This window comes from Heterodontus francisci, chromosome 3 (genome assembly GCF_036365525.1).
Source record: "Heterodontus francisci isolate sHetFra1 chromosome 3, sHetFra1.hap1, whole genome shotgun sequence".
Taxonomy (NCBI): domain Eukaryota; kingdom Metazoa; phylum Chordata; class Chondrichthyes; order Heterodontiformes; family Heterodontidae; genus Heterodontus; species Heterodontus francisci.
The window spans coordinates 119281572-119300216 of NC_090373.1; the positions used below are offsets into that span (position 1 = coordinate 119281572).

The window sequence follows — 18645 nt, forward strand, 5'->3', positions numbered from 1 at the left end:
GACCTGGGTTCGGTTCTGGGTACTGCCTGTGCAGAGTTTGCAAGTTTCCCCTGTGACCGTGTGGGTTTCCTTCAGGTGCTCCAGTTTCCTCCCACATGCCAAAGACTTGCAGGTTGATAGGTAAATTGGCCATTGTAAAAATTGCCCCTAGTGTAGGTAGGTGGCAGGAGAATTGAGGGAAGGTGGGGATGTGAGGGAAAATGGGATTAATGTAGGATTCGTATAAATGGGTGGTTGATGGTCAGCACTGTTTCGGTGGGCTGAAGGGCCTCTCTATGACACTGTACGGTAGTCGTTCCTACCAATACTGGCTTGGACAGATGCATCTGTGACAGGTAGATTGGTGAGGACGAAGTCAAGTAGGTTTTTCCCTCTTGTTGGTTCCCTCACCACTTGCCACAGAGCCAGTTTGGCAGCTATGTCCTTTAGAATTCGGCCAGCTCAGTCAGTAGCATTACTACAAAGCCACTCTTGGTGATGGACATTGAAGTTGCCCCACCCAGAGTACATTTTGTACCCTTGCTACCCTCAGTGCTTCTTCCAATTGGTGTTCAACATGGAGAAGCACTGATTCATCAGCCGAAGGTGGGGTGGGGGGTGGTGGTAGGTGGTAATCAGACTTTGTGGGGTCCAGAGTCAATGTTGAGGATTCCCAGGGCAACTTCCTCCTGACATACCCAAGGATGGTGATGATGGTGTCTGGGACATTGTCTGCAAGGTATGATTCCATAACTATGACGATGTCAGGATGTTACTTGTCTAATCTATGCATCTCTTCCAATTTTGGCACAAGCTCCCAGATGTAGTTCCAGTGCCTAGGCCGATGCCGGGTGGTCCATCCAGTTTCATTTCTTTTCTAAGACTTTGTAGCAGTTTGATACAGCTGAATGGCTTGCTAGGCCATATCAGAGGGCATTTAAGAGTCAACCCACATTGCTGTGGGTCTGGAGTCTCATGTCGGCCAGACCAGGTAAGGACAGCAGATTTCCTTCCCTAAAGGACATTAGTGAACCAGATGGGTTTTTACAACTATTGATAAAGGTTTCATGATCACCACTAGACTAGCTTTTTAATTCCAGATTTATTAATTGATTTATTAATTACACCATCTGCTGTGGATTCAAACCCATGTTACCAGAGCATTAGCCTGGGGCTCTGGGTTACTAGTCAAGTGACATTACCACTACACCACCGCCTCCCTGTAAATTAATACCATATTTTTAATTCACTGAAGTATGCTTCATTGGTTTTATTTTCATGGTGATGTTAGTTGCTGTATTTACACTGCTTATTGCATTGTTGTGAAATTGGAGAATGTAGAACTTCATGAATTAGACATGCAAGAAACACTGTTCACTGGCATTCTACTGTAGACAGATTTTGATTGAAAATACAGGCTAGTAGTCTGTTGTTTTTCAATCACTAAACTGTGAATGGTGATCCAGCAAGCTACCAAAGTTTTTTTGGGACAGGGCTTCATTCCTGCTGTTCTTTCCTTATTTCCCCAGTTTTTTCTCCACTGTCTTGCAGGTTGTGCATCCTGTAATTCACTAAAATGGCCAATCTTCCTTCACATGCAAGCCTAAGCATTGGGTTTCAGCAGGCAATTTGACTGAGGAGATGCCATCATCTAACATCCACATACACAAAGACACACATATCAATTTCCTAACTGGGGATTTTGAACAGTAATTAGTAGCAAGAACCGTGCTGATTTTCTATCTTTATAAAAATGCAAGGCTTTTTTTTAGCACTTTTCACAACCACCAGGCATCTCAAAGCGTTTTACAACTAATGAAGTACTTTTGAAGTCTAGTCATTATTGTAATGTAGGAAACACATCAGCCAAGTTTCACACAGAAAACTCCCACAAAACAGCAATGTGTTAAAGACCAGATAATCTGTTTTTTGAAGAATAAATATTGGGCAGGACATCCAGGATAACTCCCCTGCTCTTCTGCGAAATAGTGCCATGGATATTTTACATTCACCCAAAGCAGGGAGATGGGGCCTTGGTATAACGTCACAGTTGAAAGATGGCACTTCTGACAGCGCAGCCTTCCCTCAATACTGCACTGGAGTGTCAGCCTTGATTTTTGTGCTCAAGCCTTGGAGTGGGACTTGAAGCCAGAATATTACAAGTCAGAGGCAAGAGTGGTACCAACTGAGCCGCAGCTGACACAGCATGTACAGTACCCTCACTGCTTTCCAAGCCAAGATCAGCTAATTTAGCACAGACCAGGGATTAGACTTTCCTGGTCTGTATGATTCAGCACCATTCTACTCTGTCCATTGGACTATTAGGACCTCATTAAGTCTGTCTTTATTTAAAATTGTTGCAATTGTAACATCTGTAATAAAGAAGTAAGATAACAGTGTGAGTAAATAATACAAAGGTTTTATGATCTTCTGTAAATAAGAATTTTCTGACACTCAAAATAATATATTTTAGTCAAATAAATTATGAGCTTCATCCATACACTGCACAATGCTAGCATATGTGTGCACATTTGTTTTGGTTGTAAGTCCTCTATGGATCTGCTGAAAACAGACAGCAGTGCTAAAATAACTAAATGTAAATGTCCTCATGCTTTCACTTAGCAGGCAAACTTATTTGAAATAAGAGGTAGGTTGGGGATTAACAAAGTCCTACTATAAATCTCCCATACAATTTGTTTACCATTGAACTTTGGAATCTAAACTACTCATTTTTTTTCAACAGGTAGAAAGGTTCTTTAATGAAACACCTCTGGTTTCTGTATGGGTCAATGGGGATAAAATCGACTCGCTGATTGAAAAGAATGAAGAACAGGGCGAGCAGTTTGAACATGTTGAAAGACAGTATGAAGACATTGATGAAATGTTCAGAGACAGCATGAGGGCCTTTGATGGAATGGATAGATTGATTGATAGTTCCTTCAACAACTTTGGAATTTTCCCGAAGCATTTCTCTTTGTTTCCAGATTCATCCTTTTCCTCCTTTAAACCTCCCATGTTTGATGGTCGTGGGATGCTTTCCTCTTTCTTTGAGATGACTCAGCGGATGTTTGACAGATTCCACAAAATTATGCATGATGCTGAATTAGATAAAGAAATGTATCTCGAGACAGGTAAGAAATATCAGGATGTGGGAGTGGCCTGCTAGATTTAATTTATCAGTTTGAGAACCATAGCTTACAACTACCTACAACAAATCTTTAGCCAACTGTCAAGTTAATGAAATTGGGCCATTCGAGAGAGTTGGAAAGTGGGACTGTGCCAAATACTTGAAGCCATAAAAGTGCCCATAAACTGTTGAATAGGGTGCATTTTCCTGGATTTGCCTGGCCGTGGTAAATATCAAAAAATGGTCCAATCGGAGCATCTGCATCAAAAGGAGAGCCTGCTGGATTTTCCTCCATTTTAAATGGCCATCCTGTTTTCCAAAGAATCCTGAGTGAGTCTCAAAAGTGGGAACTCCTGGTATAAGGAGCCTCTACCTCTTTCCATCCTTTGCTTTGTAAGGGTTGGACAGAAGTTCCACCCCATTACAAAGCAATCTGGAAATACCCACAAACAGGGTTGATGTAATGCGACTAGGGTTTTTCCTGGTTTGCCACTGAAATTAGGAGCTGAATGTAACCAGATAGAGCCCGGTACCCTCCTACAGTGGAAGTGTGTGTGAAACATCAGACATGCCGTCTTTACACTTGTTCACTTGGTCCCCTTGATGCTGCAGATAAGATACCTTTTGTCTTCTCACTGTAGATGCATGTTTTCAGTAATTTATCCACTAATGAATTTTCAAAGAGGAATTAACTACTGTGTAAACAGAACATCACTTTTGATGAAATGTTGCAGAGAGTAATAAATGCAGCCAAACCAGCTTCCCTAAGTGATACTTCCATATATTTTGCAACAAGAATGCAAATATCCACATATCACAATAAAGAGGGTTTCCACTAAACATCAGCTGAAAAGTTGCAGCAGGAAAAACCCAAAGAAATTCACTTCCTAAATGTCTGTGCCCACCGAATGAATTGTGTACCTACCTCATCAGATGAGGCTGGGATACATTTCCTGTTGAAGGTCTATTGTAAGATCGCAAGTTGTGGTGATTATAATGTAGCAACAGCCTCTCATTTATTGTGGTTTCCATGAGTTTTGACATGATTACCAATAGGGATAGAGGTTTCTAGCTATCCGCTTCTAACACACATCCCCTCTTGTGAATACACATTTTTGTTGTTTTTCCATTGGATGGAAGATAATGATTAACAAATATATTCAGTTATATCCTGGTTTAAAAGTCATACACATGTGTGGAGATTCTTGAATGCACAGCATGAACTTAGGAAAATTTTGAACAGTGAAACCAACTAATTGGTGTTTCACTTACCTCCTGACATTTTGAAATTAATTGACAATTAATTATGAGCTGGTTGCCTAAACTGTTTCCAGTTTAAGAAACAAAATGATTCTTAGAAACGGGGCCCTCAAATTCCAGCTTTCAGGAGTTTCCTAAGTGGTTTTACATGGTTTTGTATGGGACAGTCATTGCTTAAATTTGTATACTAAGCATTTAAAATAAATGGAATTTTTTTTTGAGTGAAGGCATCAATGGTGGATTTCATAGTTATTCAGTTACAGTAAGTTTGCTTGTTGATATCACTCGATAATAACACTATTGAAAAGTGGGGTCAAACCCCAGCCATTAGAAAATTAGTGCATATAAATGGGTTTGATCCTTCAAATCTTAACAAATAGTTTGCCATAGATTATTTTCCTCACTTCATTATATTAGAATTCTTTATGCTATTTAAATGTTTTTCTGTACTGTCATCAGCAGTATAGATAACAAAATAGATCTTTGTTTAGTAGCTTTCTAGAATCTGATTTGTCCATGGGGAGGTACACTGAATAGCATCAATTGTTGAATGACTTATTAAGTTACCATGTTAAACTTCAATCTTTACACTGTATTTACAGGATATTGATAGTTTGTAATGTTTAAGAAAATTAAATAGTTTTAATTCTATTTCCTACTTACCATTTCAATAATTATGAGCCAAATAGTAATTTGGAAAATTAATGCAGCTGTCACAAACAAAGCTTGATATTACAGAAGCTTTGACCATTGTTTCTGGAGTTAAATACAGAACATGTTTTTCCTCCATAAAGGACTGTGGCCATATAGTATATGAGATTGGGCCACTGTGCAAAGGATCATGTCTTGTTAATCTTATCCATCAGGTAGGAAAGTTAATGGAATCCTTAATCAAACATGTAACAGGGAAAAAAAAAGAAACTGAAAATATAACCAGGAGTAGTCAGTGCAGATTCCAAAAGGAAATGACCAATCTTATTGAATTCTTTGAGGAAGTAACAGAAAAGGTATGCAAGGGTAATGCAGGCAGACATTAAAATTTGAATTTCCAAAAAGCTTTTATAAGCTACTGCATAGTAGACTCATAGTAGCAGGGTGGATAATAAGCTGGCTATGACACCTAAAACAGAGAGTAGGGGTTAAAGGTAGTTACTCAGATTGACAAATAGAACAAGGATCGTTGCTGGGACCACTGCTATTCATCATTTACATAAACAGTTTGGACTCTGGAATCGGAAGTACAATTTCAAAATTTGTAGCTGACAGGCAAATTGGGAGTTGTAGTTAATATAGAGAGGGACTGCAACAAAATACTGGAAGACATTAATAAACTTGCAAAATGGACAGAAAATTGTCAAACAAACTACAATATTGGTACTTGTATAGTGGTGCATTTTGGCTGAAAGAATAAAGAGGCAACATACTCCTTGAAAGTAGGTGCCTAAATGGAGTAGAGGAACAGGGATCTGCGGGTACAGACACACAGATCACTAAAAATAGCAATGCATGTTAATAAGGCAATTAAAAAAGCAAACAAATCACAGGTTTGTTTCTAGTGGGATAGAATTGAAAAACAGAGGAGTTAAGATAAGCTTGTATAGCCCACACTTGGGAATACTATGAAAGGTTCTAGTCTCCATATTGCCAAAAGGATATACAGGCACTGGAGAAGGTGCAAGAAAGATTTACTAAAATGATACCAGAACTGAGAGGTGATACCTACCAGGACAGATTTAACAAGCTGTTTTCTGTAGAAAAGAGAAGTTTGAGGGGGTGACCTGATAGAGGTTTTCAAGATTATGAAAGGATTTGATGTAAACATAGAAAAGATGTTTCCTGTTGCACTTGGGACCAGAACTAGGCACCATAAACATAAGATTGTCACTAATAAATGTAGTAGGGAATTCAGGAGAAACTTATTTACCCAGAGAGTGGTTAGAATGTGAAACTTGCTAGCACAAGGAGTCGTTAAGGTGAATTCAAGGGGAAGTTAGATAAGCATATGTTGGAGAAAGTAATTGAAGCATTGTTGATGGGGTTAAATGAAGAGATGTAGGAGGAGTTTTTAGTGAAACAAACACGAGCATGAACCTGTTGGGCTGAATGACCTGTTTCTGTGCTGTAGATACATTGTAATTATCCTCATTCCATGGTACTCCGTGTTTTTTTTTTACTAATGTTTTGATTCCTCATTTAATAGACGGACAAAACATGACAAATTCAACAGAAGGACAAAATCAGTTCATCTGCCGTGAAATACGTCGGAACTCTTCTGGCTGCATGAAACTTTCAGACAAGTGTGAAAAATGCAAGGAACTTATGTCCTTAGGTAAATTAAAACATTCAAGCAATGAAATTGCGAAAAGATGAGACAAGAAACTAACAAAAATCCTTTCTGATATATAAAGGCCTGTATTTTATGTGGGAGGGGATGAGATATTTGTTTTGTTATCTTTAACAAGTTAGCAGGAATTTGAGAACAAATGGGGCTGGATTTTGTTCTCAGCCTGACGTGGTTTTCGTGGGAGTGGTGGGTTTGGAGAATTGGAACATAGGAACATAGGCAGATAGGAACAGGAGTAGGCCATTCAGCCCCTCGAGCCTGTCCCGCCATTCAATGAGATCATGGCTGATCCACGGCCTAACTCCATATACCTGCCTTTGGCCCATATCCCTTAATATCTTTGCTTAACAAAAATCTATCTCCGATTTAAAATTAACAACTGTTCTAGCTTCAACTGCTGTTTGTGGGAGCGAGTTCCAAACCTCTACCACCCTTTGCGTGAAGAAGTGCTTCCTAACATCTCTCCTGAACGGAGTGGCAGTGGCTGCCATGGAACCCAATGCCAGGATTGCTGGGCCCGATCTTCCGATCCATGGCGGGCCCTCCACGGCTCTGCGACAGGATCCTTGTTTAAATATTTAAAATACCATGTCATCCGCTGCGATTTTCCCCATCCGTTCCCTACCTTCAGCGCGACGTGCGGCACTCACGCGCCTTCATTTTCCCATCCAGGAGAAGCTGGCGCCACTGAGGAGGTGAAGGGGTCTCTGCTGCATGCTGAGTATATTTGGGGAGGGTGGGGGAGGGGAAGGGGTCAACTCTGCATTCAGAGTATAGATTGGGGAGGAAGGAGAACTCTGCATTGTTTGTAAGGATAAGTGGGGGAAGGGGCAACTGTGCAATATTTTGTGGATATGGGAGGTGGGGACAGGGTCAACTTTGCATTATTTAGTGAATGGGAGGGGAACGGGGTCAACTCTGCATTATTTTGAACTGTTTGCAGGGCTGGCAGCCTTTTCAAAATGGCGGCAGCACCTGCTCCGACATCAGTTGGCGCCGTGAACTGCATCGCCAATGCGCCTTCCGCCAGGTGACTTTGGGGTGGGGGGGCGGCGGCCTCTGTCAGTATGTTAAGTGGCAAACTGCCACGTCATCGCGGCGACACCAATCCCATATGGGGCAGTCGCCATTTTCTGCACCCGCCACCACTCCTGCCGGCGGGACAACAAAACCCAGCCCACGGTTTTTAGATAAAAACGTTGTTTTCCCTTAGCCAGTATCCAAATTAAATTCATATTGAAACACAAGAAAAATCCTTCTGCAATTCATAATACATTTGTACTCTAAACCTCTGTAGCATTCTCCCATAACTCTGGCAAGAGAATGGGGGAGACCCCATGAAATTTAAGGACCAGGGTCTCTTATATCTAGACTCAAAGAGAAAGTTTGCAGCATGTTTATATTACATTTTTGCTATTGCTTTACTTTTAATTATTTTCCAGGGTGGTCGTTTTTAAAAAAAAAACTCATCCAGCTGTTAGTCAGCAGTAGTAACCTGCCAGGACCTCACTGAAAAGCTCCTTCCTGTTTCACATAGATGATTAAGCAAACATCTGTATCATTAGGTGATAGCCTTGGCTTAGTGGTGCATTCTTGTCTTTAAGTCAGAAGGTCATGTGTGTAAGCCCCACTCTAGAGACTTGAGTGCATAATCCAGGCTGACACTTGGTTGCAGTGTGGAGTACCTCACTGTCTTTTGGATGAGATGTTAAACCAAGGTCCCGCTGGCCTTTCGGGTGGAACCCAGTTTACTGGCCACTATTTATCCCTCATGACTGTTAACATCACTAAAACAAATTATTTTGTCATTAGCTTATTACATTTTATGGAACCTTGCTGTGTCAAAATTGGCTGCCTCAGTTCCTACATTACATCAGTGCTTCTAAAGTACTTTATTTGCTTGTAAAGAACATTGGGATGTCCTAAGGTTGTGTAAGGCACTATATAAATACAAGTCCTTTCCTTTTCCCATTGAAATGCATTTGTAATACCTTAAATTAAATTCTTCTTGTGAAATACTGAGGTAGGTGGAGACGAAGGGAAAGATAATTGCTCTAACCAAAATTGTATATCTGCTAAATTATTAACAGTGCTTCATGTCTGTTTATGTCCATGTAATTGCTGTATTTTGCATCTCAAACTATTAAGCATATCCATCCATTTTAAGTTGTGGGAGGAAAGAAAATAACTTTAGAATTAAAGATCCTTGGTAAACATCAAAATCATAAAAATACCACAAAACTATATTTCAAATCTTTCACGTATCTGAGTCAGAAGCTTGAGTGTGATGTGATGTGGGGTGATAATTACATAGCACACCACGGACCTTTCCTTTTTCAGCCCAGGGGCCCATGTCTTGCAGCAAATCTTTGAACTTTGCTCTAAGGAGGAATTATTTCTAGAGCAATAGCTACAAGCCGGATAGAAATAGTGCTTAATTGCTAGTTATGCTACACTTAGCTAGTAATTATTTTAGTATTGTTTATGGACCCATTTTGTGGTGATAATACAATAGAAAAAATAACTCAAGTCTAATGTTAAATGCTACAAACAATCTATTATATAATATGATAGATGGAAAGTGCGGGGAAATGAGATTAGAGTAAATGGGCAGAACTGTCCAAGGCTCTGCAGTTGGGTCTTGTGTGCCCTGGGCGATTTATCGTAAAATCATGACTGCATTGTCCAGGATTTTCTGACCTTTATATGAATGTCCATCAAGTATCACCTTAGTGTAGTACTGTATTGTTGGAGGTACCATCTTTTGGTTGAGTTACTAAACCATCTATCTGTCTGCTCAGATGCATGTAAATGATCTCATGGCATGATTCAAAGAAGAGCAGGGGATTTAACCACTGGCCTGGCCAGCATTCATCCATCAACAAACAGATTAACTGCACCATTTTCTGATTGCGGTTTGTGGGACTATGCTGTGTGCAAATTGACTGACTGTGTTGTATTTGCCTATGTACAAGTCCAATGTTCTGACACGAAAGATGCTGTACCAAAATATTTTAAACTCGTAAATCTATTATGAACAATTCATTTCCAATCAAAGGTATAATATTCTTATATAAATGGATGGACTGGAAATAATATGTCGGAACATAAATGAAGAATGAAAACTAGAATGTTTAGAGCAACAGGGATAGTTGAAGCAAATAGCATAGATCTTTTTAAGGGGATGCTAGGTAAGCATAAAATGGAGAAGGGGATGAAGTGTTATGCAGATAGAGTTAGGTGTAATGGTTAAGAAAGAAGAAAATTAGATGAAAAGGAATAAATCAAACAACAGAAAGCAATACAAATGAATTTTTAAAAAAGTGTTAATATGAAAGAAAATTCTCCTGTGGATCTTGTTTCTCTTTGTTATAACTAAACAAAACTGCAGGGGGCAGTTCTGACCCAGCCTATTTTAAAGTACCTATAATCGGAAAGCAGGGAATTATTTAGCAAGTTGTTTGAAAGGTAATTACGGCAAGCAATGACAAGATTTTTAAAAGTTGCCTATTGTTCTAGAGGGGAATTGTTTTGTGTCAGACATATGCCCAGTAAGTTCCTTCATTCTGCTAACATCCTGCTAGTTTCCAAATTGGACATTAACAAAGTAGAATTGTGAACAGTCACCCATCTATTAATAATAAGCAGCATGATGTTGCTTTAATGATTGGTATTTTTCTATGAGTCATTTGTTTTTCTCCTCTTCATTTTAGAGTGTTTTGATATGGATCACAAACCTTTACGAAAGGCGTTTGAAGAGGCTCTCACGTTGGCAGAGCATTTTACAAAGAAATACGATAATCTAATGAGAGAATTTCAGCAGAAGATGGAAAATAATACTAAGGAGTTAGAGGCACTGAACAAACAATTTGGATGGGTGTCTAAACTGGCAAATTATACAAGGAGCCCAGATGGATCATTCCATGTTAAAGCTGTAAGTTTGAAGGACACATAAACATGACATTTTCAAAGCACAAAGGCCAGAAAAATAAGTTGTATATCAACAAAGAGCAACACGCTTAACATAAAAGTATAGTTTTACTGGTTCCCTTAAAGGAGTAGTGCAGGAGCAAAACATGGGCTGAGGAACCAAATAATCTAACTAAGAGCCATGTGGGGAAGCGCCTATGGTCCAATCATCTTCAGTTGCTTCATTAATGACCTGCTCTCCATCATATGATCAGAAGTGAAGATGTTCATTAATGATTGCACAGTGTTCCATACCATTCGTAATTCCTCAGATAATGAGGTTGTTCCTGCTTGCATACAGCAAGATCAGGGCAACATCCAGGCTTGGGCTGTTAAGTAACAAGTAACATTCATGCCACACGAGGGCCAGGCAATGATCACCTCCAACAAGAGAAAGTCTAACCACTTCTCTTTGAAATGTAATGACATTACCATTGTTGAATTTCCCCACCATCTACATCCTAGAGGAGTCATCATTAACCAGTAACTTAACTGGACCATCCACATAAATACTTCTTTGGCCTCCTTATCTCGAGAGACAATGGGTAAGCGCCTGGAGGTGGTCAGTGGTTTGTGGAGCAGCGCCTGGAGTGGCTATAAAGGCCAATTCTAGAGTGACAGACTCTTCCACAGGTGCTGCAGAAAAATTTGTTTGTCGGGGCTGTTTCACAGTTGGCTCTCCCCTTGCGCTTCTGTCTTTTTTTCCTGCCAACTGCTAAGTCTCTTCGACTCGCCACACTTTAGCCCCGCCTTTATGGCTGCCCGCCAGTTCTGGCGATTGCTGGCAACTGACTCCCATGACTTGTGATCAATGTCACAGAACTTCATGTCGCGTTTGCAGACGTCTTTAAAGCGGAGACATGGACGGCCGGTGGGTCTGATACCAGTGGCGAACTCGCTGTACAATGTGTCTTTGGGGATCCTGCCATCCTCCATGCGGCTCACATGGCCAAGCCATCTCAAGCGCCGCTGACTCAGTAATGTGTATAAGCTGGGGATGTTGGCCGCCTCGAGGAGTTCTGTGTTGGAGCAGAGTTGGTGCTGGACATAGGCCTATTCCTTTCAGCCCCTTGAGCCTGTTCCACCATTTAATTAGATCATGGCTGATCTGTATCTTAGCTCCATTTACCTGCCTTGGTTCCATATATCTTAATCCCATTAGCTAAGAAAAATAGATTAATTTCAGGTTTGAAATTTTCAATTGACTTAGCATCAACAGTTTTTTAGAGCCTAGCTCTGATTTTGAGGTTATGCACCTTTGTTTTGCACTCCCCCACCAGAGGAAATTGTTTATTTCTATCTATCCTATCAAATCCTATAGTGAAAAGCTGAGGCCCCATTGTAGATCCCTGGGGGACAGCACTACTCACACACTGCCAATTGGAGCACTTACCCATTATCCCTACACTCTGTCTCCTACCTCCTAGACAATTCTCTACCCACACCAGAATATTGCCGCCAATTACATGCTTTACCATTTATGCTAACAGTCTCTGTAGGAAACTTTATAGAATGCCTTCCTCAAGTCCATATAAATAACATCCATTGACACTCTTATCTAGCCTATTAGTGATCTCAAAAAATTAAGTTAAAATTAATTTATTTTTGGTTTTCCTCATTTCTGGTACCTTTATCCTCTTCCTCTACTTTGAAGACCTTACAAAATATTCATTTAGCAAGACTGCCATTTATTTTCAACATTGGCAGGTACAGGAGTACCTCTGTCTCAGGGGTGCAATATCAGTCCAGGCAGCACTTTGGAATTTCATGGCCTTTGCTTTTGTTGATATTTTTATGAAAAAAAATTACTTTGAGGTTTTTTTTAAAGGAAAGAAAGGGTTTAACACATTGTTGAAGTGGAGTAGATATGCAGGTTAATGAAGTTTTTTTAGCAGTTTTAATTTCACTAACCAAGTTCTTTTCTGAACTCTGCTGAAGACTTTGACTAACATGGGGGTTACATTCCCAAGCAGCTGTAGCTCTCTAGTACCTCATTCAAGTGGTCATTCTCTACAAGTGTCCTGATCATGTTTATTTTAAACATTTCACCCTGGCTTTAAAGTAAGGCTGATTGGAAAATCTAGGAATGATTCATGTATTTGTAATCTGTTAGCTTGTACATAACTGAAGTGACTTGCATTATTTTTCCTCCTCCTCCCAGATAATGTCAAAATCCGTAACCAATGACAGTCCATCCAAAGATCCTGATACCACTGTTACTGTCCAGATCTTTGATTCGCCTCCATTGACTTTCATGATCCCAGGACAGATCAATTGGGAGGATCCTGAGTTCTCAGAGATGCTGGCACAGCAAGCATTGAAGCATTACAATGAAAACAAGATGTTAGAAGGCCGACCAGATCACAAGCTGGAGACCATGTGAGTATCATTGATACTTAGAAATGGCACATGCACCTTGCATTTGAAGGAAAAATGTATTTTAGAGAGGGGTAGCTCAGCATCATTTCATGTTACGTTGCGTGACTCTGTTGTCCAGTGATAGAATATGGCTCAAGTGCTCAGTTTCATATCTGGTGGGTTTTGTATCACAGCCATGCCACAATAAACTGATACAGATTGCAGACTAGGAAAATCAGACTTGTTGATTTGGTCATACACCTCGTAGTTGTCAGTTGCAGATCAATGTTGGTGGAAACCTGGTAGAAGCTCATGTTGGCCAGCAGAAAATAAAATAACTTGCAAAGAACACTTGCTGTCATTTTGATAATCTGAGGAACTATGAGAACAGACTACTACCTCTCACACTGCAGTGCTTGAGGATTGGAGCTGACCAGACAATCCCACACTAACTGCCCTGCACTATTTCTAATATGAAATTGCTTAATTTAAACATTTGGTAGACTGTGGAGCAACATCCCATTCACTGTTTGGAAACAGAGACAATTTGATTCTTTTTCTACATCTGGGTATTCATGAATTAAATCATTATGGTACCTGGTGAGAGACTTGCTGACCTATAAAATAGAACAGTAAAAGTTCTGTATTTCAGTCTACGGTAATAGAGGGAAGTAAGGGTGGAAATTGCAGAGGCACTGGCCATCATCTTCCAATCCTCCTTAGATACTGGGGTGTTGACAAAGGACTGGAGAATTGCAAATGTTACATCCTTGTTCAAAAAAAGGTGTAAGGATAAGACCAGCAACTACCAGCCAGTCAGTTTAACCTCAGTAGTGGGAAAGCTTTTAGAAATGATAATTTTGTCCCAAATTATCAGTCATTTGGACAAATGTGGATTAATTAAGGAAAGCCAACATGGATTTGTCAAGGGCAAATCTTATTTAACTAACTTGCTTGAGTTTTTTGTTGAGGTAACAGAGAGGGTTAATGAGGGTAATACGAACATACGAACTAGGAGCAGGAGTAGACCATTTGGCCCCTCGAGCCTGCTTCGCCATTTGATAAGATCATGGCTAATCTGATTGTGACCTCAACTCCACTTTCCTGTCTGCCTCCTATAATACTTGACTCCCTTTTCAATCAAGAATCTAACGCAGCCTTGAATATATTCAGTGTCCCAGCCTCTGCTGCTCTCTGGGGAAGAGAATGCCAGAGACTAATGACTGAGAAAAGATTTCGCCTTATCTCCATCTTAAATGGAGACCCCTAATTTTTAAACTGTGTCTCCTAGTTCTAGACTCGCCCATAGGTAGAAACATCCTTCCAACATCCACCCTGTCAAGTTCCGTCAGGATCTTATGTTTCAATAAGATCACCTCTCATTCTTCTAAGCTCCAATGGGTATAGGCCCAAGCTGTTCAACCTTCCCTCATAAGATAGCCTCTTCATCTCAGGAATTAGTCAAGTGGACCTTCTCTGAACTGCTTTTAATGCAATTTTATCCTTTAAATAAGGAGAGCAAAACTATACGCAGTACTCCAGATGCGTTCTCACCAAGGCCCTGTACAGCTGTAGCAAAACTTCCCTACTTTTATATTCTATTCCCCTTGTGATGAATGACAACATTCCATTTGCCGTCCTAATCACTTGCTGTACCTGCATACTAACTTCTAGTTTCCTGTATCAGGACACCGAGATCCCTCTGTACTGCAGAGATCTGCAGTCTCTCTCCATTTAAATAATATTCTGCTTTTCTATTCTTTCTGCCAAAGTGGACAAGTTCACATTTTTCCACAAGATACTCCATCTGCCCAATTTTTTGCCACTCACTTAACCTATCTAAATCCCTTCGTCGAATTTTATGTCCTCTTAACAACTTGCGTTCCGACCTATCTTTGTGTCATCTGCAAATTTAGCTACCAGGAGTTGATGTGTTGTACATGGACTTCAAAGAGGTATTTGAAAAAGTGCCACGTAACAGGCTTGTCAGCAAAGTTAGAGCACATGGAATAAAAGGTACAGTAGCAGCGTGGAGCTATCCATAGCAGCTATCCCCAAACGACATCAAGGGATATGGGGATAGCGCGGGAAAGTGGCGTTGAGGTAAATGATCAGCCATGATCATATTGAATGGCAGAGCAGGCACGCCGGGCTGCTTACTCCTGCTCCCATGTTTCTATGATGCAAAATTGGCTGAGTGACAGGAAACCGAGAGTAATGGTGAACATTCGCTTTTCGAACTGGAGGAATGTATATAGTGGTGTTTCCCTGGAGTCAGTGTTCGGGCTCCTGCTTTTCTTGATATATATTAATAACCTAGACTTGGGTGTGTAGGGCACAATTTCAAAATTTGTGCATAACAGAAAACTTGGAAGTATTGTGAACTGTGAAGAGGATAGTGATAAACTTCAAGAGTCCATAGACAGGTTGTGGAATGAGCAGACAAGTTGCAGATGAAATTTAATGCAGAGAAATGTGAAGTGATTCACTTTGTTGGGAAGAAGGAGGAAAGGCAATATAAAAGGGTACATTTCTAAAGGAAGGCAGAAAGGACCTGGGGGTATATGTGCACAAATCATTGAAGGTGACAGGACAGGTTAAGAAAGTAGTTAATAAAGTGTATGGGATCCTGTGCTTTATAAATAGGGGCACAGAATACATAGAATATTGTGTCCAGTTCTGATCACCACACTTTCAGAAGGGTGTGAAGGCATTAGAGAGGGTGAAGAAAAGGTTCACGAGAATGATTCCAGGGATGAGGAACTTCAGTTACGTGGATAGATTGGAAAAACTCGGTCTCTTCTTTGAAGAGAGAAGATTAAGAGGAGATTTGATATAAGTGTTCAAAATCATGAGGGGTCCGGACACAGTATAGGGAGAAACTGTTCCTGATGGTGAAAGGATCCAGGACCAGAGGACACTGATTTAAAGCGATGGGATAAAGAAGCAAGGGCAACAAAGAGAAAAAACTTTTTTACGCAGCAGGTGGTTAAGATCTGGAATGCACTGCCTTCGAGTGTGGTGGAGGCAGATTCAATCGAGGCCTTCAAAAGAGAATTGGATAATTATCTGAAGACACAAAATTTGCAGGGTTAGGGGGAGAAAGGTGGGGGAGTGGGACTAGATGAGTTGCTCTTACAGAAAACCGGCACAAACACGATGGACCAAATGCCATCCTTCTGTGCTGTTTCATTCTATGGTTCAATAACTTAGAACTCATTGCTAAAGCTTATCATTCCATCAACATCGTTGGAGACGATTTTCATCTGCCAACTGCTCCATAAACTCGGGACAACTGGCATACACTTAAAAAAAAACTCTCACCCACTGGCTAACTGAGGCCCGCCCAACACAATTTCCAGCTGAATGCATGAGTGCAGCTGTGAAGCTGAAATTTAGATCTCCACACATGAAAGAAATGGATGGACAAATTGCCTGCCAAAAACAAGCAGAAGTCTTATTTCAATACTTAGATTGAGGTCTGATTTCGATTTGTAGGACTCCAATGCAATTTTCATTACCAATTGGCATAGTGTGCACTGTTAATGCTCCACTCATTGGAAATAATAGACGTTGAGTGATCTATCCATCAGTGCTTAAAGGGACCAAGTTGACCTTGTGATCCCTGACTCTCTCTGACCCTTCCCAGAATTGCTTCACCCCCCACTCTTTTTTTTTACCAACTTCCTTTCTACATAGGAGCTGCTGGAATTTGGTCCTTCTCCAGTCAGCGAGCTGCTCATAATGTGTGAGCAGCTCACCTTCATTATGGAAATGAAGCACAACCATCAGAATTGGTTAGGCCTCGACCACTTCTATCAGATGGGGAACAAGCCTCACACCACCTGCATCCTACCTGACTGAATTAGTCAGCCAAAAATTGTAACCTTTTTTGCTCTCTGCATCAATTTGCCAATCATATCCTTCTTGTTTATTGTATATTATTTGTGTTTAATTATATCAAGTGAAAGGTGTCAATTATTGTCTTACTTGAGCACATAAGAAGACCCTCACTGAAACTGAGTAGTGGTTGAGTTAGGAGATATACTGCTTGTAATGTTTCACTCTGAAAATAAATATAAGCTGAGTAAAGATTGTCACCAATGGGCTTTGTGGAGATTAACACTCCTTTGTTTCACAGCACGTACTGCTAAGCTACTGGTATGTTTACGTGACTGAATCAGAATGCACAATTGATGTATTGTATTCTATCCAAGTACACACAGGCATGCAGAGATATATTTTCCAGAGGCCCTATCTCCATAAATGGCTAGCATAACTGGGTGATGCTCAGTACCAAGCATAATTCTTAATAATTTCTTGTACTGCTGTTGCATTCATTTGTACATGTCTGATACATTTCTCCACAAAAGCCTTAACCCAACTCTGCACCTCTTTCACAAGAGGGACAGAGTGGACTTTATTTTTTCTGGTATATTCAGTGTTTGATATGATTGTTGTTGAAAATGTGACCACGTTATTTTCTCTCCTGAAATTTGGTAGAACATTTAGTTCTATTGTAGGCGACTGTTTAACAAAGTTTAAGTGGAAAATTTGTAAATAACCTTTCTTTATTATTTTACAGAGAAGCGTGAGGGAGCAAGATCTCGCTTTACCTGCTTTGAAGACTACTTCCGTAAACCTTATTACAGCGAATAAGTTTATAGCACAAAGCTACTGAAAATCTCTCTGCACTAATGAGTTGCTGGCAGACTGCACTATGCTAAAATCCGTTAACGTGAACTACTAAATAAATGCTATTGTATGCAAAAAAAACAAGTTTGGTGGCTTTCATTGATTTTTAAATGTAGCTCATTCACTTAGGGTTTGATGCTAGCTTCATGTACTCTTAGCAGGTTTCAGCTGTAGTGATCTGTAGAGAAAGAAATGCACCATTGAGATTTGCCACAGTTTCTATTGAAGCACACTGCAGGGGTACCCACCAGGGGTGAAGGGAAAGGGGTGGGATTGGAGAAGCAACTCAGACTCTTTCATGACTGCTGGAATGGTGGGTGGGGAGGTGCAGGGGAGACATTTTTTCATTTTATTGACTTAATTTAATTGAGAAAGAAGAAAGTGAGTTAGGAAAAGGTTGGGGAAGTAGCTCAGAGAAAGGGATCTCTTCCAAGTCCTGGGGAGAGATGGGAACCACTGATGCCCTGTGCTCAATTTTTAATCCTCCCCACCATCTAAACATTTGCTGAATGTGAAAAATTGTTCTTTTTATCTAAAAATATTTTATTTCACTTATTTTAGAGTTATCATCCAAACAAACATTGTTTGGCTCAAATTATTGTATTCCTCCTCCTTATGTCTCCCATAAGAGTGGAACCAGGCAAGGGCAGTCCCACTCAGCTGGTTGATGGAGGAGAGGTGTTTGGAGGAGGATGGTGTAGTTAGCCATAACAGAGATGGCAGAGTGGCCAAGAAGGGTGACGAGGGATGGTTTACCACAGTAACAGTCACATAGGTTTGTAATTTGTGACTTTGAATAAGTTTCAATTCAATGGGAGGGGTGAAAACCTGATCTGAGGTTCAAACATGGAGGTGCAGTAAGATGGACACAGATTTGGGAGACGACAACATGTTCAAGGACATTGAAGAGGAA

The 18645-nt window shown here is 40.4% G+C and overlaps 1 protein-coding gene across 1 annotated transcript in view; it reads left to right on the forward strand.

Annotated features, from left to right (window-relative positions):
- The window catches only part of clu (clusterin), a 51030-nt gene extending 33214 nt beyond the window's left edge, over positions 1–17816 (forward strand). The window contains exons 5-9 of the mRNA XM_068025737.1: positions 2723–3110; positions 6567–6695; positions 10424–10644; positions 12841–13058; positions 17623–17816. Coding sequence (XP_067881838.1) covers positions 2723–3110; positions 6567–6695; positions 10424–10644; positions 12841–13058; positions 17623–17632 — 966 coding nt within the window. The 3' untranslated portion in view covers positions 17633–17816. The remainder of the gene's footprint in view (positions 1–2722; positions 3111–6566; positions 6696–10423; positions 10645–12840; positions 13059–17622) is intronic.
- Positions 17817–18645: the final 829 nt, after the last annotated feature.